The sequence below is a fragment of the Anser cygnoides genome, chromosome 3 (genome assembly GCF_040182565.1).
Source record: "Anser cygnoides isolate HZ-2024a breed goose chromosome 3, Taihu_goose_T2T_genome, whole genome shotgun sequence".
NCBI classification, from domain to species: domain Eukaryota; kingdom Metazoa; phylum Chordata; class Aves; order Anseriformes; family Anatidae; genus Anser; species Anser cygnoides.
Window position 1 is genome coordinate 57,391,150 of NC_089875.1, and position 24,611 is coordinate 57,415,760.

The 24,611-nt window shown below is 43.0% G+C and overlaps 1 protein-coding gene across 5 annotated transcripts in view; it reads left to right on the forward strand.

Moving 5' to 3' along the window:
* The window catches only part of TMEM181 (transmembrane protein 181), a 44,155-nt gene that overhangs the window by 7,954 nt on the left and 11,590 nt on the right, over positions 1 to 24,611 (forward strand). The window contains exons 1-9 of one of the 5 annotated variants that reach the window (XM_048080746.2): positions 1,218 to 1,494; positions 12,249 to 12,352; positions 16,216 to 16,271; positions 17,527 to 17,617; positions 18,239 to 18,357; positions 19,498 to 19,614; positions 21,527 to 21,607; positions 23,595 to 23,694; positions 24,408 to 24,538. In XM_048080746.2, the coding sequence (XP_047936703.1) occupies positions 1,364 to 1,494; positions 12,249 to 12,352; positions 16,216 to 16,271; positions 17,527 to 17,617; positions 18,239 to 18,357; positions 19,498 to 19,614; positions 21,527 to 21,607; positions 23,595 to 23,694; positions 24,408 to 24,538 (930 nt within the window). In that variant the 5' untranslated portion in view covers positions 1,218 to 1,363. Of the gene's footprint in view, positions 1 to 1,217; positions 1,495 to 6,727; positions 6,866 to 6,977; positions 7,459 to 11,433; positions 11,846 to 12,248; positions 12,353 to 16,215; positions 16,272 to 17,526; positions 17,618 to 18,238; positions 18,358 to 19,497; positions 19,615 to 21,526; positions 21,608 to 23,594; positions 23,695 to 24,407; positions 24,539 to 24,611 lie in introns of those variants that run through there. The other 4 variants (XM_066993159.1, XM_048080745.2, XM_013194188.3 and 1 more) reach the window with 4 other exon arrangements.

Here is a 24,611-nt window from a genome sequence, read left to right on the forward strand (position 1 = left end):
TACTTTGCTATTGCTACACTAATTGCATAACTCCCAGCAGTGAATGTGTTTTTACTCAGACGAAGCCTTAAATGTTTAATTTCCTCCTTTTGGTAAATATTTAAAAATCCCACTGATAACTCCTACCTCTGAGCCTGAGATCTGCAAGCAGGATATTCATCACATAAAACAAAGAATTTAAATTTTTGCTTTGAGGGAAAACATGGTTTAGTCTTAATCACAACCGAAACATTTACATTGGAATAAACACTTCCAGGGAAGACCTATGTGACGACATCGGCCAGGTGTATCGTAATGGGTTCAGAAGTAGTAAAATGTAGAAAAACAGTGTGGTGTGAGGGACCTGCTGAGCTGCTGAGGCCTCTCCCCAGCTTTCAGAGTGGTTTCGGAGGCTGATCAAGCTCTGCCCTAAGAACGGCGAGGCTCTTTGCTCCTCTTTGGAGCTTGTTCCAGAACAGTCCCAAGGGTGTTTGTAGCCCTCTAGTTTCCAGCCTAACAGGGTGTGTGGCTTTTGCTGTTGCTACGTCTTTTCGGGCTTACAAATGTTCAGAGTTAGGAAGAAGAATTTCTCATTTAAAGGTGATTTTTCCCTTCTCTACCCCACCTGTGGGAGACGTATTGTCCCCCTCCCTTTACACCACCCGAAGTGACGCCTTGCACCCTGCATATTGGTGAGACGTGGAAGTGGGCTGCTACTTACAGGTGCAAGCTGTAGTGTTAGCATGGGATAAAATACAGACCGAGGACAAGGCTGAAACAAACAAAAACCAACTAACAAACAAAACCCAACCAAAACCAAACCAATCCAGCTTCCTGAGGCCAAATGGGGATGGTATTTCCACAGGAGGGGCGTTAAAGTAGGCTTCTCTCTTTATAGTTACACTCTCTGGAAAACGTAATGCCGGATCGCCAGCAGGATGTTTTCATTTGCAGTGCGGGTGCCACAGCTGGCGGCAATTCAATTCGTGGCGAACATTAAGGCTGGAATCGATGTTTTTAATTGGTGTATTTGGGAATGAGAAGACAAAGGGTTTGGGGATAAGAAACGAAGGGTTTGATTAAGTATCTGTGTATATACGCGTGTATGTGTACAGGGTACGTCTGGCAGGGGCACAGGCCCTCCACCTCCCAAGGGAGCGGGAGGCGGTGCCGGAGGAGGCCGGGTGCCGGAGGAGGCCGTCCCCCGTCAGTGGCCGTCCCCCGGCAGCCTCCCCCCGCGGCCCCCGCCGCCTCCCCGGCTCGTCCCGGCCCTGTCCGCGGTGCTGAAGCGGCCCCGCCGCGCTCGGGGGCCGGCCCCGCCGCGGAGCAGCGCCGTGAGGGGCGGTGGGGCGGCGCCATGGCGGAGAGCGGCGCCTGAGGCGGCATGGAGGCGGATTTCGCCGCCTTCGGCAGCCCGCTCTGCGGCGAGCTCAAGCGCTTCTGCAAGCGGCTGCGGGAGGCCTACAGGGAGATCAAGGAGGACCTCACGCCCTACAGGGATGACCGCTACTACCGGTACGGGCGGGCAAGGGGGGCACCGGTAGCCGTGGCTGTAGAAGCCATGAAGTGGGGACTGGAAGGGGTAGAGGAAGGGCAGGGGGATCCATTGCTAAGGGCTGAGGTGCGAACGGGCGGGCTGTGTGCGTGCATCGCCCCTGCCTGGCTCCGTCTCCTGTGTCCGCTAATGGTGGCGGATGGACGGTGTTGGCCTTTGGAGATGACACGAAGCGAGGCATGCCGGAGGGCTGAGATCAAATGGAAACGTGGATCAGAGAAAGGGGCTCGAAAGATAGGGTGTAAATCGGGAGAAATGCCAGGAGCTACACAAATGCAGGTTGGGGAATGAGCAGTTATATAACATTTCTCTATTAAAGGGGATAGGAATTATAGTGCCTCATCAAATAACCACGCACCAAGAAAGATGTAGATGTGGTGCATACTCTGTTCAGACAAAAGGAAAGATTAGGTCCCCTGCGAGGTCCCTTCCAGCTCAATTTTACCATGACTCTGAGCATAAACACTTGTGTCAGAGTGCTTATGCACAGCATCCCAGTTCTCCTGCTTACACCGCTGGACTTCAGTGTGCCGTGCCTGCTTTCCCCAGTGAAGGATGTGGTCTGGCATATTGAATCTGACTCGTTTTTCTCAGTAGCAAAGGCTACAGAGAGTCAGGCAGGTTGGAAACGCCACCTGGCAGCTTGGCGGAGACAACCATCATCCCCCTGTCAGAACAGGGGCTCCTTGTACCTGAGCATGGCGCGTGAAGTCATGGGAGGCAACAAGGCATGTACAATAATGAACATTGGCACTAGAATGAGAAAAGAAGGGAGAAATAAGCTTTGGATTAACAAATGAGAGGTCCTCGGAAATGCATGTGGTCAGCTTTGTTGCCAGAAAACACCCAAGCTCTCTGACGTAGATTCCCATTTACTCATTTTGATGACTACAAGTGTGTAAGGAAGGCCTTTCTGTGTTGAACAGAGAAAACATGACTCCACTGAATCAAATGGGCTTGTGGAGTTAGTGCTAGATTGCCCTTCTTTCAGTGAGGGTGTCCCGAGAGGTATCAGCTGGAGAACCTGTAGGATGAAAGGTGCTGTAATCAAGAGATTTTTGTGCTCCTGGGGAGGAGATAACTTTTCATGGTGTAGACAGCATGCTACTACTCCTCTGCATTCCCAGGCCCTTAGCCTAACTGACCTAATGTGGAATAAGTTTATTGATACTGTCACTGCATACCTGCTGTTCTTGTGTTTCCCTTTAGCGTTCTGGATGGATGTCTGGAGTAATCAGGTTACTAAAGTTGTCTGAAGCAATTAGGTTACTAAGAACAAGTAACATCTTGTATCAGACCAACAAGGTGAAAAGACAGTAAAACTGTATGGTTTTTCCTCTCACACACTGTGTCCACAAATGTGTGGCTTTCAACTGCTGTCTTAACTCCCCTCCCACTGGGTGAGCAAGCCATTTGGCATCAGCTGGCACTTTCCATTGCCTTTAAGGAAATTGAGATCTCTAGTAAGTGGTAGGGAACAAGGGGGTGTGGCAAGGCATTAGCTTGCAAGTAATCAATATTTTCCAGAAAAGAAAAGATAAATAAAAAGTTGGCTGCTGTAGTCTCACTTCTGAGTTGTGTAAGGACATCCTTCTTGGGGTGCCAACAGGGATCTGGAAAGCTCAAAATCGGAAGGCTTTAGGGCAGAGGTGATACAGAAATGGAAAAACACAAAACTGTCCCCTTTGGGACAGGAGGGCAGTAGCTCTGCTTGACCCAGACATGCTGCTGACACATTGGGAGTGCTCATCCGCAGTGATAGGGAGTGGGTGAGAGGAGATGACCTCGCCCAGAGGCGGCTGATGAAGCTCTTACCCCAAGTGACAGCGCTCATGCTGCATGGGTGGCTGAGTCCTTTCTGATTCAGCTCTGAGGCTGTCCCAGTTCAGTGACACCTTTTGGGTGATGGTTTCCCTTAAAGCACCGTGCTCTTTAACATGTGGTTCAGCATCCATCTCTGAGCGGCCTGTTCCTTGGGCATGGGTGATACCAAGGGTGACAGGCTCATCTGCCATCCCAAGCTGGGCCATCCTCACTATGCCACACTGTTAGCTGAAGGGGGGCCACGTCAGTGAGTTTGTTCTGTCCAATAACCCAGAGCAGTCTCTAAACTGTGTCCCCTGGTGTACGTCCCCGTGAACAAGCGTCAGCTTCCCCAGCCGTCTGGCAGAGGACAGGGAGAGCGGGGCCAGCCATGTCTCAGCGCACCGATTAATGCCGTCTGTCTAGGTTAATAGTTCCCTTGGGCAGACATGGCACTTCGTAAAAGAGATGTTTACAGATTAATGGGTGTGATACTAAATAACCTCATTGGTGACCCAAATACAAGGTTGGTCTGGACGTAGTATGCCTAAGATTAGTCTGTAATACACTAGGAGATGCTTGGTGCAGTAGATAAGATCAGAGAAGGCAGAAGAAGGGAAAAGCGGCACATTCTCCTATCAGTCCTGGGGACTGCCACAAAGCCTGTCAGCCCTTGATTTATTACAGCAGCTTCAGGATTTGTTCTAACTCATACCCCTGAAAAATTGCTCCAAACAAGCCGCTTCAGTGAATGCTTTGTCCCTTGCTGTCCCTCCCTCCCACTCCAGCATGGTCTTTCCTTCCACTAGCATGCCTGTTGGGCTGGATGGCAGGGCAGGACAAGGTGATGGAGGCCTGGCAGCTAATGATTCCCTTCATGGCGTTAAGTAATTTTCAGTAAAACATTGGTACCAAATGAGCTTACTACCAATGGTGATATAACATCTACACTTTTCTCTCTTGATCGTATGCAAAGCTTACTGGAAGGTACAGCCTTGAAATCAGCTGACAGTTATTTCAGTGGGAGTTTCCTAACTCTGTCCCCTAGCTAACGTTGTTGAGTTCAGCATGCTGAAAACATTTTGATTGGAAAGCAAGCAATTGAAGTGCCTACCTGATACACAGGAGAGAGCACGGGGTGGCCAAGTTGTGGCCTGACATTGGAGTTGCTTGACTATAAGTAACAACTTGGCATTCATGAAAAAACAATTTCTAGGTTAATGAACATAGCACACTGGCCAATCAGCTTATACAGGGAAGCACCACATTGATGTGGAGTTTAGTAATAATACCCAGAGATTAAGATAAATGACCTACAGTCTGCCCTGTTTTAAATAAGGGATACATTATGAACTTCTGTCAAATAGTATCACATTTTTTACCTCAGAAAATCTATATATAGGACATTATTGAAACATAGTATTTCACTTGCAGCTTTACCTAATGCTTGATGTTGCTTATATGAGTAACAGAAGAGGTAATTATATATGATACTGATATTCTTAACCTCTTAACACCTCCTGTTAGTGTTTCTGGTTTGTTAAAATATAGCTAACCTTCCAAACAATTGGGAAAAGTTCATGCATGGTGGTTCTGCTGCTTTTGGGAAAAGGCTGGAGAACAGACTATAATTTGACTCAGCAATAAAGAGAAGCTGTTCATTTTTTCCTTAAAGAAACTCCAGTGCCTGCATGCTTCAGAGAACAGACTTGAAGTTTGCCAGATAGAGTTGTTCTGATAAGGACAGAATTCTTTCCACCTTCACAAACTCTTTCACAAGTTTTCAAAGTGTACGTCTGTGAGAAGCCAAGTCAGGGTCAGTGGGAACTTGTTGAAGAATTGCAGTCAAATTCCCTGGAGGTTCATGCTGCTTTTCAGCCTAGGACCTTCAAGGTGCTTCAAGCCACAGCTGGTACCTGTCTTGTTCTTCCAGAGCTAACTGCTGGGTCTCAGCAACTGGGGAAAGAACCTGAAGGACACCAATGTGAAGGACACAGCTAGGGCTGAAAGGCTTGAAGCAGCAGCAGAAAGAGCAGACTAACAGTACAGCTTTGTATGATGGGTTTAAGTTGTCGTAAAGTGGCTCTGCCACTGAGAGAAGCAGCCATAGCTCTCCTTTCCCTAGTCACGCATATCTGCTGTCTTCCTCACCTGCCACCAATATGCATATAGCTGTTGTGACTGAACTACTGATCCAGCTGAACACTTTTTGTTCTGCGTGACTTCCAACTTGGATCATTTCCATGATCTGGGTCAACACTCAGCTGCACAAACATTTGTGCTGGCAAAAGTCAAAGAGCTGGAGTTCTTCTTTTGTCACTTGTGCTGCAGGTAAAGAGTATAAACTGGCCGTGAAATGATGGCGTAAGTGTTCAGGTGGTTAGTGAAAACAGAGTCCAGGCTGAGAGAGCATTCAGCCTGTTTCCTTTCAAGCCTCATCCACTGTTCACTTCCAGTTTTTACAACAAAGGAGGCAGACACTTCCTGCACAAATTCCCCCCAGCGCAGGTCAGACAGGGCTCTGAGTGAGGCATGTTCTTGTGAGGAGCCAAGCAGAGCGAGACTGTGACTAGAGGGAGAGGGTTTTCACAGGCACTTCCACTGAAACCGTGCCTCGCCTCTCAGCGTTTAATTTGTAAAACCAGTAACATTATTTTCACAAAATGTACAGGGTGCAACGTAAGCGTTTAAAATGTAACTCTTTGGAAGCTGGTAGATGGCAAAGAGGAATGCGGTCCCATGGCTAAGTGAAGTTGGATTTCAAGCTCTGCCACTTACACTGCTTTGCAAGTGACATTTGTCAAGTCTTGGTCTCTCTCTCCCTCAGGTTTCTATCTGTTCAGTGAGAAGAATGTATTTTTGTTTTGGTGGAGTATGAGGACAATAAATTCGGGCGTGTGTGTGAGAGAACTGAGTGCCAGAGGGATTGGCGCAGCCATGCAATGGCTCAGACGTGTGTATGTAAATGGCAGCAGCCGTAACTCTGCAGCTGGGCTTCCCAGAGCAGCAGAAACGGCCGCAGATGCAGGCGTTAGACGCAGATGTAGATGTTTTCCTGTCAGTTTCTGGCCAGGGACAACTTGCTGCAGACGCCTGAAGCAGGCTGAGGGCTACCTGCTGCAACTCACAGCCACCGGTGACCCAATCCCTTCAAACGGTGGCTCGGCAGCGCCACGTGAAAAAAAATAAATATAAAACTAAAACCCATCGCCGGCTGCGGGGAGGACGTTTTTAGGGAGCGTGCCCCGCGCACCGCCCCCCCCGCCCGTGTCCCCGCGCGCAGCGGCCGCCATTTGCGTAGCGCGGAGCGGGCGCCGCGCTCCCGCCGCCCCGTGTCCCCTCGGGCGCGCCGTAGCCTCCTCCCCCCCCCCCCCCGCAGCGTCGCCCTTCGCCCCGCCGCGGCGGTGCCGGCGGTGACGTGTCGGCCAGCCGCGTGGCGGCCGCGTGACGCAGGCGGAAGGCGCCGCGAGGCACGGCCGGCGGGCGGGGGCGGCGCCCGCACTGCGCATGCGGCAACGGCATGGAGCCGTGAGTGGGGGCGGTGGGGGGGGGGAAGGGGCGGCGTGAGGGGGGTGCTGCGGGTCGTGGGTAGCAGGTAGCGGCGTTTAGATCGAAGGGGTGGGGTGGGAGGGGGCCCGCCGGGGAGGAGAGGAGCTGGAGGTGTCCGAGGGTGTGAGGTGTCCGAGTACAGCGCGTCTGTGCGCTGCTCGCCGCCCTTCTGCAGTTAGCCTTAGGCACTAGTGTCGGTTTAAAATACTGGCTTGCTGCCTGAGGTATTTTAAAACGCAGCACGGGGCGTAAAAGCTGGCTGACAAGTCTACAAACACCTGGGCAGCTCGTCTTGGGCTTTAGGCTGCCTTGGCTGGGCTGAAAGCATCTTCCGTGCTCTGAACAACTGCTTCCAAAATGAGGCTTCTTTTTTAGCTTTTCCCATCGATGCCTCTCAAATGTTTCATCTTTTAGGCCTTTCAGATGTTAAAAAAAGACAAGCTGTTGGTGGGGAATCATCCACTCACATTTATGTATACTCATAAATTTTGTATAACCTCCTTCCAAAAGGCAGATGTTGAACAACGAACGCACAGGAGGATTGTTTTATCTGCCTGTTATGTCAGCTGGCGGTAGGTTGGAAGGAGATACTTCAACGTGATAAGGAAGTTCTGTTATTGCAGGCAGGGACAATGAAAAATACAGCACCCTGTAGGAACACTAAATATTGTTGTTTGCTGTCAGGATAGCTGCAATTAAGATTTGGCTGAGTTCTTTCATTTGGTCTTAGAAAAATTGTTACATGATTGCTGTGACTAAAAACAGTGAGGTGTTATTACCAAGTGTCTCTGAAAGTTCTCTGGCGCAGCACTCGTACCGCCTGAGCGCTGATGGAAATGTTGGGGTGTGAGCTGCTGGGTTCCAGCATTGCTGCCTTTGTGAGTAAAAGTCACGATGTTTAGCTATGTTCTGGCCTAAGCCACCACCTGACGGCTTAGTTTAAGATCTAGCCTCATAGCAAATGGCTTCTGAGGTGAGTGAGGTTATACACGTAAATGTTTAGAGAATACACCAGAACAGACTTTGCTGCTGTGTCAGTAGACGTTTCTGAAGGACCACTGTCAACGTGGTCACACAGCCGGTTATGTCTGCTAATTCTTGCTGCATAGTATGGTTCTGCCGGCCAGCCGCATGCTGCGCAGTCGTGGATTCACAGGCTGGCTTAGGGAATGAGGCTCTGCAGTTATCCCACCTGATCTCATAAGATTATAGTTCACAGGTGCAGGGTTTCCATCAGATCCGACATAGGTCAATATTTATCAGTGAGTTTTAAGTTACCTGAAACCCCACAGAAATGTTCTGTCAGTCTGACTTACTGTTCTTGTTCCCCTTTCTATTTTTGTTGGTTTTACTTTCTAACCTTGACTCTCAGTTGCTAATACTTCATTTCCTTCTGTCCTTTCTGAACTCTGTCTTGCTGGCAGTTATGGCTTTTTCAGAAGGTGTGCGTGCATGCGATTTTTGTATGTGTAGTTGGTGCTTCCAGCTTGCTCAAACATTGCACTCAGTTGTGAGAAATGAGGAAATAAAATACGAATAGCTTGCCTTTTGTGTTTCACATATCTTGTGTTTGGCTCTTGCGCCTCTAGAAATTCTTATTTTCAAACTTTAAGGGCCAGAAATCAACGGATTTCTTTCAAAGAGCTGAAAGTCTTCTGTTACAAGATCCCACAGAGTGAAGTTTTAAAGAACGCTCCTCCCCTTTAGAAGGCCATAGACTTTGTGATTTATGATTAAATCTGTGATTGCTGGCAGTATCGCAATGCCAGCACCAGATTCTGATAGCTGCTGATAAAACAGCCTGAGACGGGTAAGAGTTGAGTCCGAGGAACTCTAATTCCCCATGCTCAGGTCTGTGAGCAAACCCTGCGCATACTTTTCAGTATGTATCTTAACCTCTTTTTACAAAATCCTTACGTGGATTGCTTCAAGAAATGTGCGTTTTCTCACATGAGCTATTTCATCTTCTTGTTGGTTTTTTTTTGTTTGTTTGTTTTTCTCCTTTTTCTTCTTATCCTGATCTTCTGCCATTTAAAGTCTTCTGGACAGATCTGTGCAGCCTTCTTGACCTGTGAAATAGCACATACACTCAGTTGCTGAAATGGGACTTTAAGAGTACCCATATGAAAGACGAGAGAAAAAAGCACAGCGTGTCCATACTCTATCTGGTCTCCTCTCCTTGTAAAGTGTCAGCACGCCTGTTCTTCATGTGTATTCATACCCTTCTTGACCGCTAGGTCCAAAGGTGCTGGAATAAAGAACGAGCCAATGTCTGGAACGCGCTTCTTTGAAAGACTGTGAGCAGATCTGTGCTCTGGTGCAAGAGTAAGCTAAGGCGATACCTGCTGTTAGCTGTGAGTGTTGGCTGAGTGAGCTCTGGCGGCTTTCCCATAAGGACTGTGGAGATGAAGCTGCTTTTCGTGTTCACGTTATACACCTCTCTGCAAAAACTTGGGAAGCAGGAAGCTCATGAAGAGAACCAAAAATGTGCTTAGCAAGTCAAAAGTATCCTGCACCAGACTGTAGCTGTTAAGCTTGTTCCCAGATGTAAGCTGTTAAGATATGCATGAGCTTATGCGACACTTCCCTGCATATATGTTATGAGACTCCTGTCTTCAGCTGTTATCAACCCAGGGGCTTTCCAATTTCAGACCTGGTTTCTGTGTATTGAATAGTCCCCAGTGGTTGCTCTTCCGTGAAGGATTTGGTATCCACTCAAACCCTTACATTTGATTTAGGCATGTCAACATTTTTATATGATTTTTATATACCAGGCATTTTCTTGTTTAGATTAGTATTTGTGTGTCTCAAGAGAATACCCCATATGTGTCGTCTTCGTAGATGAGGAGTACCGGGTCATCTATGGAACTGAAGGGACCAGTGAAAAATTATGAATAGGAAATTACTTCTGAGGGTGGTGTTTTCTTTTTTTTTCCCCCCTTTCATTTCCCCACCACCTTGGTGAGCTAAGTTGCGGTTTGAATCCTTTACGCTTTACCATACAGAAAAAATGTCATTTGTTCTGTAGCAACTCATTGGGAGAGACTGCAGTGATTCTTAAATAACATTTAGATTATTATTAATAATCCCAGTCCCTTGTGAGGCAGTCCTGAAGGGCAAAGGAGTCCAGGAAGGCTGGGCGCTCTTCAAGAGGGAAATCCTTAAGGCAGAGGAGCAGGCTGACCCCACGTGCCGAAAGATGAGCCGGCAGGGAAGAAGGCTGGCCTGGCTGAACAGAGAGCTGTGGCTAGAGATTGGGAAGAAAAAGAGAGTTTATAACCTTTAGAAGAAGGGCAGGGTGCTCAGGAGGACTACAAAGATGATGTGAGGCTGTGCAGGGACCAAATCAGAAGCTCCAAAGCACATCTGGAGCTTAATCTGGCTGCTGCCATTAAAGCCAATAAAGCATGCTTCTATAAATACATAAACAAGAAAAGGAGGACTGAGGAGAATCTCAGTCCTTTGTTGGATGTGGGGGGAGACAGTGACTAGATGAGGGAAAGGCTGAGGAACTTAATGCCTTCTTTGCCTTGGTCTTTAGCAGCAAGACCAGTTGTTGTCTGGGTACTCAGCCCCCTGAGGTGGTAGATGGGGATGGGGAGCAGAATGAAGCCCTCATAATCCACGGGGAAATGGTTAGTGACCTACTGCTCCATGGGGAAATGGTTAGTGACCTACTGCACCGTGTAGAGGTACACACGTCCGTGGGGCCAGATGGGATCCACCCGAGGGTATGGAGGGAGCTGCTGGAAGTGCTCACCAGGACGCTTTCCATCATTTCTCAGCAGGAAGGCTGCCCAGCAGAAGGGGCCCTGGGGGTATTGGTTGATAGCTGGCTGAATGTGAGCCAGCAGTGTGCCCAGGTGGCCAAGAAGGCCAACGGCATCCTGGCTTGTATCAGGAGTAGTGCAGCCAGCAGGAGCAGGGAGGTGATCGTCCTCCTGTACTCAGCTCTGGTGAGGCCACACCTCGAGCACTGTGTTCAGCTGTGGGCCCCTCACTACAAGAAGTACATCGAGGCCCTGGAGTGTGTCCAGAGAAGGGCAACGAGGCTGGTGAAGGGCCTGGAGCACAAGTCCTGTGAGGAGCGGCTGAGGGAACTGGGGGTGTTTAGTCTGGAGAAGAGGAGGCTCAGGGGAGACCTGACCATGGTCACATGCTCTACAACTACTTGAAAGGAGGTTGTGGTGAGGTTGGTATCAGTCTGTTCTCCCAAGCAACAAGTGATAGGGTGAGAGGAAATGTGCTCAAGTTGCACCAGGGGAGGTTTAGGTTAGATATTAGGAGACATTTCTTCATGAAAAAGGTTGTGAAGCGTTGGAACAGGCTGCCTAGGGAAGTGGTTGAGTCACCATCCCTGAAGGTATAAAAGAGGAGGTATATACCTGGAAGTGTAAAGGATGTGTGGATGTGGTGCTTAGGGGCATGGTTTTGTGGTAGGCTTGGCAGTGCTAGGCTAACAGTTGGACCCAATAATCTTAGAGGTCTTTGCCAGCCTAAATGATTCTGTGGTTACATGCTTTTACTGGTTAAAAGTGAATTAATTGCTTGCCTTGCATGTTCCCAGGTGTGCAGGGCCAGGGGTACCTGCTCCCAGAATTTGGAATGGGCTTTTGGAAAGGATGCCACCGCTTTTAATGCATTTATTTCTTCATTAATCTGGTTGATCAGCACGAACACCACTGTCAGATGGTGAAAAGAAATTTTATCCCAAGCTGATCACTGTGCTTCGTCTTAATGCTTTCACTTCTTTCCATGATGGTGCAGTCGTGTATCGCTCCTACAGCTTTATTAGAAAACAACAACTCTCCACCCTCACTGCTCCTAAATCCTACACCTTTCCTGTATAAACAGAGCAGCTTTCTATACCGACTGCTATAGCAGCAGAAAATTAACTATGCCATAGCTCAGTTCTGGCACAGCTCAAAACTAAATGTTGGATCACAAGATCCTGTGCAGGTAAGCGGGTTGTTAGTGATATTGATCCTTTTATGTTAAGCTGGCGTTGTGGCAAACATAGTATTTTGGATGTTTAAATGATTAATTTATGAACTTAAAAAGTGACTTTTTTTCCCTGTGAGTTAAGAAATCCTTTCTTACTCAAGTCAGAGGACAATAGAGCATCCTAGTGTTAAAAAAAATGTGCAAAATGAATCTGCTTCACGGTGCGGGTATGCGTGCCCCTACATATGTCTGATAATCCCTAGTAGCGTTAATGTGTTTTCTTTTCTTAGTGTTACATGTTACCACAGAGATTGGTCTAATTTTCTTTCTGGAGGAATGGATAGTGAGTGGGATTATTTTTTTTTTCTTTAGAAATATGACTGACAGCTAATTCTGTGCTTTCTTCTGCTTCCTGTAGGTTGGCACCGATGCGGTTATATACACTATCCAAAAGACATTTTGTCCTGGTCTTTGTAGTATTCTTTATCTGTTTTGGTTTGACAGTCTTCATAGGAATAGCAGGTAAGAATGTTGCCTTTTTAAAACATTAAGTTTTTGCATGCTTTATCTACATGTGTTGATATTTACAGAGGTGTGTAAATGCTAGTGAGCTTACTGCCCTTGAGGTATCTGAGGAAATATTACTTTTTACGGGGAGGGGGAGGTGTTTTGTATGTCACCCTTTTTTTCATAGGGGTACTTACTGCCTACACAGATTAGGTATTTGCAACTGCTTTGCAGGGGGAGTCAGAAAGAAAAACAAAACAAAACAAAATCTTTGTAACAATTTTTCAGCTGAGTACTACATTAATTTTCTTATTTACATTTTAGTCTGTAAAATAATGGTGCTAATACTGGATTTCCTTTGAGAGAAGGTCATAACTATAAAGTCTTCTAAATTTTGGAGGTATAAGTGCAACAGAAATTAAAAATATTTATATTTTAATAATGTAATAGTACGAACTTCTTTTGTTGAACACATGAACTCAGGTCCCTAATTCCAAAAACCTCTGTGGGAGTCATGATAAGATCTAGGAGGCTGAGCACTTAGTGGCTGGATCTTGTCTTGGATATCAGCGATACTTCTGGAAGTCTGACATTTCATGTCAGAGAACTTTTCCGGGTCTAAAATATACTTGGAAGAGGAGTCTGCATACTATCACTGAAATTTTAGCATGCTAACACTCTGCTATCGGGATAGCTTCAACACAGAAGTTAAACAGCAGACAGGGAGAGGGAAAGGGAGGGACCGGTTGCACTCTTTAAGCAACCTGACCCCATTTAACAACCATTTAAGAATTTTATCAAGTCCCCCAAACTGGGGAGGACTTGGCTGCTGTAAGCAATGCTCGGTCATCTGCACGGTGCTGGGGTTCCAGGACTTGCCTGCGATTCCCTTCAGGAGCTGGAATGGTTGAGGAATTCCTGTCCCTGTGAGGTTGGTTTGCTGGATGGCTTTGTCGACAAAGCATGGACGCAGTTCATTATAATAATTTAGTTATTTTTAAAAGAAAGGTGTTTACCTTGGGAGGAGAACCATTGAGTGAATGCTTAAACTGCAATGATTTTTAGTGGCTTTTGTTGACAATTTCATGCTTGCTGTGAACAGAGGGAGGGGCATGAACAATAGAGTATTCACTCTTCAAAGGGCACAGAGTGAGTAAAACTCACCAAACCCACTATGTAAATGAAAAGGTGAAAAGGTGATGCGTTCATATTTTCTGTGATGCCTGTATATGCCATTCCCCATACTCAACATGTCTATCTGCAACTTGGGAAGAGTAGCAGAAGTCTTACTACTCATCTGAGTAAAGAAGATAGCTTAATCTGAGGTGACTGTTGCTCTTCAGTTCTTGTAACCCAAGACAGATGCAGATTTGTTTTTTTCCCAGCTTATACTTGTTCTCCTTCCCTTTTCCTAATGTGTCTTTGTCATCTTTGGGGTGAGATGAGTACAGAACTCATTTTCTGTACCTTTGCAGTTTTCATGTTCCCCACCTCAGAGTGATTGCCTGCTTTCAGATAGGATTCTGTTAACTTAGCAAGACTACAAGGAAAGCAATAACAATATAGTTTAATCTTTTCTCTGTGTGTGTGTGTATGTTTTTGTTTTTTAGTAAGACCACAGCATCTTTTTAGTCAGTTGCTTTAGAAAGATTTAGTGTATTGCTTGCTAAAGGAGCAGCAGTTATGGCAGCAGAACCTCCTTGCTGTTTTGGTTGCTGTTCTTGAAAACTGTGATTACGATCTCTGTACTCCAGTATCTTTTCATATCTTTTGGTTTAAAAAAAAAAAGTTCATTCTATTGTTTTTGTTAACAGTTACTGAAATAAGATGATTTATCAACTTCGAGCACTTACTGAACTACAATTATGCGTTTCAAAACAAAAATACTTTCCAAAAAGCTGTCCAAGCACTTTGTATGTACTTGAGAACTGAAAAGTTCAGTAACTCAGAACTGACTTTGTAGCAGGTGTCTGTTAGTGAAGTTGAGCTGAAGGTGTAATATGAAGCTTTGAATGTGATAGGATGAGTATGTCATTTTTCCATTTAAAGTCTGGTAAGGTGGTTAATACTGTAGTTAGTGGTTATAGAAGCTCAAGCAATGCTGAATGTTTAGAGCTGTCATGACAGCTAACCTAAAATAATACTTACCCCCAAAACGAGCCTACGTCACTCATAAACCCTTCTTTTCTGTTCTCCCTCTGTACCAACTTTGAAGTCCATGGTCTTTGTAAGAACTGTTTTTCTTACAAAATATTGTAATACTAAGTTTATAACTGAAACAGCATGTTTTAAGGATTAATAACTTACAGTAAATCCCCAGACCAAGTAGATAAGGGAGAGACCATTTGGATAGGGAAATATGTGACTGGGGAGCCTTTAGGGTGACCCAAATGCACTTATACAAGTCTTGCCTGTGTCCCTACTTGCTATACATCTACTCTGTTTGTTCACACCCCAGTATATAGCTGCAGACCTTTTCCTACTATTCCCCTTGATTTTTCCATGTTAGTCCTTTTGTGTAGTATGTCCATATGCTTCCCTGATTATCTTTTCCTCTTCTCCCTAGCACTGTGTATTCTTGCATACTTAAGAAGGCTAAGGGGAGACTTACCATATCAGAGGAGACAGAAAAGATGGGATTAGACTCTTCTCATAGGTCCATGGTGACAGGGAGAGAGGCAACAGATGCAAACTGGAATGTGTGAAATTCCAGTTAGATATTAGGAAAAAAAATATTTTTACTGTAAAAGTGCTTGAATACTAGAACAGGTTGCCCAGAGAGGTTCTGGGAGTCTCTGTCCTTGGGGGTTTTCAAGACTCGTCTAGATGTGACTCCGAGCAATGTGATCTAATTACACTTGTTTTGAGCAGGAGGTAGGACTAGACAGCCTCTGGAGGTTTCTTCTAAAATAAAGTAAGGCCTTGTGGTTTCCCCATTTAGTGCATACAGATCTAGGGGCAGGGCGTGAGTGGGCAGATGCAGTTGATCAGTACATGTTATGTGTGTGTGTCTGTGTCTGGAACGAATGGAGGAGTGGTTGCCCTGAGAGCAGGAGTCTGGGGGAGTGAGCTGGACATCTGCTACAACTGGACGTGAGACTCCATTGCTTGAATGACTTGTGTGTTTTAGGAGAAATTGTTCCTAGAACCTCTATGCAATTACACTTACATGCAGTTATGTGATTTTAAAAATTGCAAATAAATGCAATATATTATAGCCCCAGGTTCCTATAGAAAGGAAGGGTCCCAATCTGTGTAGTCTGAGCGCTGTTTCTAAACGGACCTGCGGGTAACTTTGCTTGAACAGACCAATGTGCTGAACATCCAGCACAAGCTAAAAAAAGTACTGTTATTTGATTCTACACTTAAGTATGTGGTACGTACATAAAAAGGCATTGTCATCATGTAGTCAAATACAAGGGGATGTGTTTGCCAAGGTGTCCCAGTCATGGGTACAATGCAATGTGGACATGATCCTCCTCTAAGTAAATCACATGATGGTAGCAGTTTGGCCATAAAAACTGGGGAGTTAAATGCAATTAAGCTGTTTTTTCAAATCTTTTTGCAGCCCTTGATTGAGCTTCAAGTTGTTCTAATAACAGTGCCACTGATACTTAGCTAGCTTCTTTAATAATTTACATATTATTAAATCATGCTTGGGAATGAGCTTCCTTAAAGGAAGTTGTTGGTGGAAAACTTTCAGGCCAAGTTTATTAATGCTATTGAGAAACCTAAGTGATTTACCCTTCAGTTTAAACATCTGCAAAGTGGGATACTATTTACCTGCTTTACAGGGAGGTATTTAGTACAGTGTTTTGAAATCCTGTATTTATATTATTACTTTAATATTATTGTCTTCCTTTTTAAATATTTTGCAGGTCCTAATGTAATTGAAACTTCTGTAGCAAGAACTGACTTAAATAACAGCCTAAAGGTAAGAATAGATAAATAGCGCTGGATTATTATGCGAATGGCTTTACTTGATATCAGTAATGTTAAAAATCCCCTTGCCCCTAGCCTCATTATTTTTACTAGTTAGATTTTTACTAGAAAGCTTCTTGGCCACGTGATGCTTTCCAGATTGAAACTGATCACGCAGTGTTTTTATTACCACTGCATTACTTCATGAGTGACCCAGCAACATTTTCTAGCCTGTTACTTTTTGAGCAGGTAAGGTAGAGAATTTTATGACAGGATGATGTTTCTTCAAGTCTTGATAGGATTCCCTGGTGAGCTCATACTGGAGCTTCTTGTAAGGATCCAAAAGGAGAAACTGAGAACAGAAACAGAAAAACAGTGTTCTGAGTGACAAATACTGATAATTCTCCTCTGATTTACCCTTTCTATCAGCTGGGAAGGAATGTTTCTTCTTTTTTAATTGTTCAGTGTCAAGTGATCAAGACAGTACGATCTGGCTTCCTACGATGAACCTTTGCATTCATTCTCTTGAAAACATGTATATTAAGCTTTCATTTTCTGATTCTCAGTTTCTCTGTCTTTATTTCTTTCTAGCTCATTTTTTGTAAAGGCACTAATAAATTAATAAATTCAAGTATAGTTGTGTAAACTTGTGGGGTTTTTTGTTGTTCCATAAGTCACCTATCTATGTTTGAATTGGTACTGTGCTATGGGTGGATTTTAAAATAATAATAATATATATAATATATGTATTATATCAAATAAAAAAAGGCTTTCCTGCATGTAGATTTTATCCGTTAACCATATCTCCCATGCTTTTGACTGGAATTCTAGAAAACCTAATGGAAAAATAGTTGTTTTTTCATACTTAAGCTTCAAACCGTTTCAACTTTGTAGCAGATGGGGGTGGGGGGGGTGTCACAAATCTCACTCGATGTAAAGTGCTAGAAATATACTTTTTTCAGGCTAAGTCTTAGGTTTTTGACTTTCATATCTCAACTGTTTTTATTGCTGATGCTTTTATGTGCTTTAAGTACTCATGCCTTACTTTTAATTTTGCTGGTCAAAATACATATGCTGCTTTAGCTACTTCTCTGGAAGACTTATATTTGGGGTGCTTCTCATACTGTCCACACAGCATATATTAAATCTATTCCCAAAAATATTGACACTAACATACCTTCTATCATTATTAGTGCAGATGCATCTTGTAACAGAATAATGACTGGTGATAACCCTATGGTGTTGTGTTGTTTTGTTTTGTTTTACAGCTAAAGCCTTTTAATTTAAGTTCACCACCATTATCTACTTACAACCAGCAACTGTGGCTGACCTGTGTAGTTGAATTGGATCAGCATGATGGTGAGAATCTTACCTAGTTTTAAAGAAACTGTTATAACAACCTACTTTTGTATACTATAATTTCCTTAATTTCATCTGCCACATATGTGATCCTGTTGCTTCATGGCTGTTAATGGTTTTTTCCTGACACAGTCTCTTCCCCTTCACCCCTTGTCCTCAGTAAAGGCATGGCCTGAACTAATCTTGAGAACTGGATGCAACAGTTTTATGGGATAGGTTGATTGTTATTTCTGTGAAAACAGTAGTATGTAGAGAATGTGTGTCTGTTTCTTCATTATGGGGGGGATTACATATATATACATACATATAATTATTGTTTTTAATGATATCAATTGCACAGTAAAGCTTCCCTGTAAATGCACGAGCAATAATGTAATCAGGAATTCTTTAATTTGTTAAGATTCAGTACAGGGCATTTGTGACTTACTGCCTAAATACATAATGAAAAGGTTGGTGTATTTTGTTGTTATTATTAATTAATATAATAGAACCTTACTCCTGCAAGGTATAACCAAGTAATCTTTGGATATCGTACGTATTTTAAATTTTATTTGGAACTCGTTTTGAGTTCATACTTCTGCATGTGACAATAGCTTAACCTTTTTTTTTTTTTAATTACAGTATCACTCAAAAGAAATGTTACAATGACAGTGAAAGTACTCGGAGTGGTGAAGGATGGAAGTACGCCATATGTTAATAATCAAGTTCACAACCGGACAAGGTTACTCAGCTGTGCACAAGTATGTGCCTGCTTGAAGAAAATTCTGATGCAGTACTTCTTGTTTTAATTATCTGTGTGCATACTACATTATGTTGTCAATGAGAAGAAGGTATCTTTAAGCGCATCTCAGGAAAGACTCTGGAGTAGGGTTTCATTTGCAGTTGCAACCTAGCTAGCAATGCTAAGCAAGATATCTATCTGTCTATCCATCTTTTTTTTTTCCCTGTTTGTTTCCTTCTGTGGTTTGTGTCTATTACCTCTAAAAGACCCCTCTTCCTTGTTAGTGCAGCTCTTCTGCCAATGAAGCAGTGTGTGCTGCTTGGACCCTTCAACAGATTAGCAATACTGTGAAAAGGAAGATTTGATTAGAAGATTGGGTATAGGGCTCCAGGGGAGAGAGAAATTCATGTCCACTGCCTAGCACAGAGACTGCTTTAAATCAGCTAGCATTTGTGTTTTGGAAAAAAACAGTTTTCTTTCCACCTGAGAAGAAATGTTGAGGATTTTCATTTTCTACTGTAATTTTAACTGTTAGTTTTGAGTTTAGAGGCATTGGAAACAACTTGCCATATTTGAATCCTTTAGGAAGGGAAGAGCTGAAGTTTTTTTGTGATAAGTGTAAAGTGTAAATCAAATTTGTGTGTATGTGAGTGTGTGTGTGTATGCACAGGCGGAAGTCATCAGAAATTAAAGAACACGGATTTAGTTGCACGCAGCCAAGAGAGCAGTATGTTTGGGTTTTCTCTTTCTTCCTGCTAACCTTTATAAATAAGTTAGTACAAGATTGCCACATCTCACAGTTCAGTGACCTAGACCTTGACTGACAGTTATTCAAATCCTCCCTGGTGCTGCAGGCAGTTTCTTTCACCAGCTTTAGTCAAAAGCTTGTTTATCAGTTCCACTTTTGATCCTGCTGACTCACTTTATCAGTTTCTTCTGACAAAGAAAGAAGAAACTGATATCTGTTATCTTTCGAGGAATTTTTATCTGCGGGTCTTGTTTAAATCTTACTTTGACTGATCAAGTTTGGTAAGACACATTATAAACATCATTTATGTTTGCCTATTCAGAAACAAATTGTCCAGCCTATGCTACCGGTAAATATTGCAGAACAAATTGAAGGCTTTTACATATTATTCTTCATTGTATGTGTTCACAGAAATGCAGTGAAATCATTGTTGCTCACCTTGGCTACCTGAACTACACTCAGTACAACATATTTGTTAGCTTTGAAGATCTAAATAAATTAACGTACGTGAAGAATATTACTTTCACAGTAAGTATAAAGTTTTAGACTAGCAAAAGAGATCTCTTACTTTAATTACTGATGGTGTAGAAGCATGCTTTAACTGTAATAAAAAGTTACCTCATTTCATCGTAATGAAGCTTTTTGTCACTACTAATTTCAGAACTATTTTATCATTCGCTGTTAATAATGTTCTAATCCAATATTTTTCTTTATAAAGAAACATTTTCCTTTCAGAACTCTAGTGCTGTTTTCTGGGACAGATAATTTTAGTGTAATTCCTGGGAAATATTTAACAGTAGGCAAGCTAGACTAGAAATTCCAGTTTTCTGCAGTTCCTTACGGGGATGTTGCCTCTCTACAGCACGGTATCTTTTTCAGTCTTTCCAGTAGGTTTATCTGAATCAACAAGATTTTTCCAGACTTTTTCTAGGGCCAGAAAGATTTAACAGACTCAAATGAAGAAGTTTTTTTTGTCTGTGCTTAAGAGGAAGAGAAAAATGTTTATTTAGTTAAAATAAGCAGGCAATCCCTAGTGGAACATCTAGCTCAGTTCATAGTGGTAAAGGTTGCTTGTGAAACAGTTAAACTCATCAGTGTGTGTTGAGTGACTCCAAAAAGTTTAGAAACATTTGCATTAGGAACAAATGAAACTAAACTGAACTTACTGTACAGGTTATTGTGTTGTATTCTACCTGTATATAACATTGTGTGTCTCAGAGTAGGCAGGCGGCAAGCAAAAGCTACTGTAAAGCAAAAGTGTTTTTACATACTAAGTGAGCTTCCTGAATATTGATATTTGAAATGCTCCGATTTGTAAAGTGCATCATTAAAAATAAGTCGAGGGTTGAAAGCAATCTCACAAGCTCTTTGCTTTGCTCCAGATTCAAGCAGGATGAAGTGTTGGGGCATTATAGTTGTATGGTTTATCATCTTGCTTTGCAGGTTTCCTTTAATGTAGACTTGCACACAAAACCAAAAACCTAATTCAAAAACTCTACTTTCCCACAGCAAGAAAAATTATCAATTTATTTCATTAATACAGTGGTTTATGTTGATCCCAGTTGAAATAATTGATTTCCTTTTGTATATCAGGATTCTCGACATCAAATTTTCATTCTGCATTTGCAATTTAAAAAGACAAAACAGAGGCTGACAGACTAAATCAATTGAAAGGTAAAGCTTCTTGTCAGATGGGCAGAGCATGTGCATTACACAAGTGGTTTCAAAAGAGAAGCATGCCAGGTATAACATAATCTGTCAACAGAACAGAGCTTATGCAAACTGACATGTTATAATTAATATCTCTGCCTCAGAATAATTAGAGGACTAAAGGACCTTTTGCTGTTTAACCCGTGAAAAAGTTCTTCACTTCTGGTTGGCTCATTTAATCTTCCCTTACTCTATTTTCAGTGAAACGGAAGATTTAAGTAAGCTTTAAGAACACAGACTCATTACAGGAAGTACAACTGTACCTTATCATCATCTTCATAATCAATTTATGCATTTGACCTTGGTAATAAAGAAGAACACACTGGATTTATTCAATTGTTGGAGTTCAAACTCTGAATATGAAACAGAAGTCAATAAAGAACATCCTTTTTGATCTGAGAAGTGCATTAAGATATGACAGCACAATGAGTGTGTTACAAAGTGGCAGGGTAAAAGAGAAGCAAAGATGCTAGGCTGCTTTGGTTATGTTGGTTATCTTTTCATTGGCTAGTCCCTTTTTTTTTTCATTCTTATTCAGAGAAAGCTTTAACTTGGAAGAAAATGGGTATGAATTTATCTTTGTCTTTCCATAGTGACATGGTGGAATTTGGTTATACCTTCAAATTTTGAAAAGACAAAAGACTTTTCAGTAACTGCAAAATGTGTTAATTATTGATGTTGTGTGAATCCTCTTAATATGTTAAACTATTTTTCTTTTGTTTTCTTGTAGTGGAAGACCTACAATCCAACTTTTTCACAAGTAGAAATCTGGTTCCGATTTGTTTTTGTAGTTCTTACTTTTATGGTCACGGTAAGATTTTCTTTTAGTTATTTTGGAGTATATTATGTAGGCAGCTGGTAAATGCTGCACTGTAGTGCTGTGTTTAGTAACTTAGCCCCAGGCAGTATAGTTGAGATACTGCTGAAGGGGTGTTAAAAATGTTTCTAAAATACTTACTTAGTTGCTGCTTCTATGGTTTTATAAGTGGCATTGAAGGGGCATGAAGAAAATCGAATAAATGGGGAAAGCTTGTTTTTTTTTTTTTAAACTCTGATTTTAAATTTGAGACAGAATTTTGTTCAAATAACTGAAATTATGATTAGATGCTAGAAAAAAAAAATTGGCAGTGCAGGTGGCTCAGGCATTAGAATAGGATGTCCAGAGTGTGTGTTGGCTCACTGTCTTTGAAAATGGGCAAAACTCAGTTGAATATGACCTTATCATAGAATCATTAGGATTGGAAAAGACCTCCTAGATCATCTGGTCCAACCATCCCCCTACCACCAATGCCACCCACTAAACCATGTCCCTAAGCACCACGTCCAACCATTCCTTAAACACCCCCAGGGACGGTGACTTCACCACCTCCCTGGGCAACCCGTCCCAGTGCCTGACCACTCTTTCTGAGAAGAAATGTCTCCTTATTTCCAACCTAAACCTCCCCTGACGCAACTTGAGGCCATTCCCTCTAGTCCTGTCACTAGGTATCTGTGAGAAGAGGCCGACCCCCAGCTCCCCACACCTTCCTTTCAGGTAGTTGTAGAGAGCAATGAGGTCTCCCCTGAGCCTCCTCTTCTCCAGACCAAACACCCCCAGTTCCCTCAGCCGCTCCTCACAGGACTTGTGTTTCAGGCTCTTCACCAGCCTCGTTGCCCTTCTCTGGACATGCTCCAGGGCCTCGATGTCCTTCTTGTAGTGAGGTGCCCAAAGCTGAACACAGTACTCGAGGTGCGGCCTCACCAGAGCTGAGTACAGGGGGACGATCACCTCCCTGGTCCTGCTGGCTACACTATTCCTGATACAAGCCAGGATGCCGCTGGCCTTCTTGGCCACCTGGGCACACTGCTGGCTCATGTTCAGGCAAGCATTGACCAACGCCCTCAGATCCTTTTCCTCTGCACTGCTTTCCAGCCACTCTGCCCCAAGCCTGTAGCGCTGCATGGGGTTGTTGTGGCCAAAGTGCAGAACCTGGCACTTAGCCATGTTGAACCTCATCCCATTGGCCTGTGCCCATCGACCCATCCTGTCCAGGACTCTCTGCAGGGCCTTCCTACCCTCCGACAGATAGACACTTCGCCACAACTTGGTGTCATCTGTGAACTTACTGAGGATGCACTCAATTCCCTCATCCAAGTCATCAATAAACATATTAAAGAGGATGGCCCCAACACCGACCCCTGGGGAACACCACTCGTGACCAGTCGCCAGATCGATTTAACTCCATAAACCTTCATCTAACGTCAGAGTTGTCACTGCCTTGAGTGGGAGGGTGGACCAGAGACCTGCAGAGGTCCCTTACAAACCTAAATTACACTGCGATTTAGATTATCTGTCTTCTCCTAGTTTTGCCCCTGGAATAGAAGTGTTTTGGGGAGAATAAACAACATAGACAACTAAAATGCAGAATTCTCATAGTAAGGGTACTGAAGCACTTAATACTTGCACAGCATTTCATTCACATATGTGATATCACTCACTGAGCAACTGTGCATGTTAGTATAGTATCTGAATTTTTTTAATGGGTGAGTTTAATTAAGTGGAAGTTGTTCATAGTGTGTGACCAGTATTTAGTGGCTGGTTTCCTTTTCAATTTGCTGTAGAGTAATTTGCATTGGGTTAAGCCAGCAAAATTGATGCAGAAGTAGAAGCTAGGAGATGTGGCTCTTCTTTTACTGTTAACAGTGTCAGAACTTGTGAAATAGTGTTTGCAATGTGCTATAGTATCTCTTTACTGTGATAAAACCATTAAAGCTATTTTCCTTCCTTGTAAGATTGTGGGGTTTTGTTTGTTTTATAGTGTCTGTTTGCACATTCTCTACGAAAATTCTCCATGAGAGACTGGGGTATCGAACAGAAATGGATGTCCATCCTCCTTCCTCTCCTCCTTCTTTACAACGGTAGTTGTGTCCTGGAATTTTTATAAAAGCTCTTTAATAAATAAATGAAAGAAAGAGAGACAAGGCTGTTTGGCCTTGAACTTGCAAGGCTTCAGAAAGCTCATTTATAAAAAGCAACCCTTTTTAAGTGTATCAAATTTAAGGGCATAATCAATAGGTAGATTTCATTATTTTCATTCCTTTGAGTGTCAACTCTATTTGTTTAAAACTGATTGGAAGAGAAGGCTGCAACCATAATGAACCTTCCACATATCAGGCAAATACAGAAACTGCACTTACAAGCCTTACTTCTTTATTTTTCAGATATGCACGCTTTATTTAAAAATGGAAGTTGCTTTTGGTCTTGTACATCAAATTCTAGGACTTCTATCAGTACCAAAGAATATTTGCCTTTCAGTCATTCTGTGGTAATTTTTAGTTTATCCCCAAGAACAGTGGCTTAGCAGAAGGTCTTATAAAACATGAAATATTCTAGAAATGTAGGCAACTATTTTAGACTAGTTTTACAGTACAGACTATTGCTGCTGGAGACACCATTTCCTTTGCAAATTACTTTAAGATACAGCAGACTTCAACTTCATTTACTGGTGTAATTTGTAAAATCTGTGTTTTTTTTTTAATCTTTTTCCTCTGAAGATGGATTCTACTTTAAATAATAAAAAGCGTGTGCTTTTTCACTTCTGTTTCACCTTTTTTTTCTTACTTTATTACAGATCCATTTTTTCCCCTTTCTTTTCTGGTGAACAGTTGGTTTCCTGGAATGCTTGATGATCTATTCCAGTCGCTGTTTCTGTGCGCATTGTTGTTGTTCTGGCTTTGTGTCTACCATGGTATAAGAGTACAGGTAGGGGTGCAACAGTATCTACTACTTACTGAGAAGACAGTACTTGTTTGTTCAGTTCTCTCAAAAAGTGACA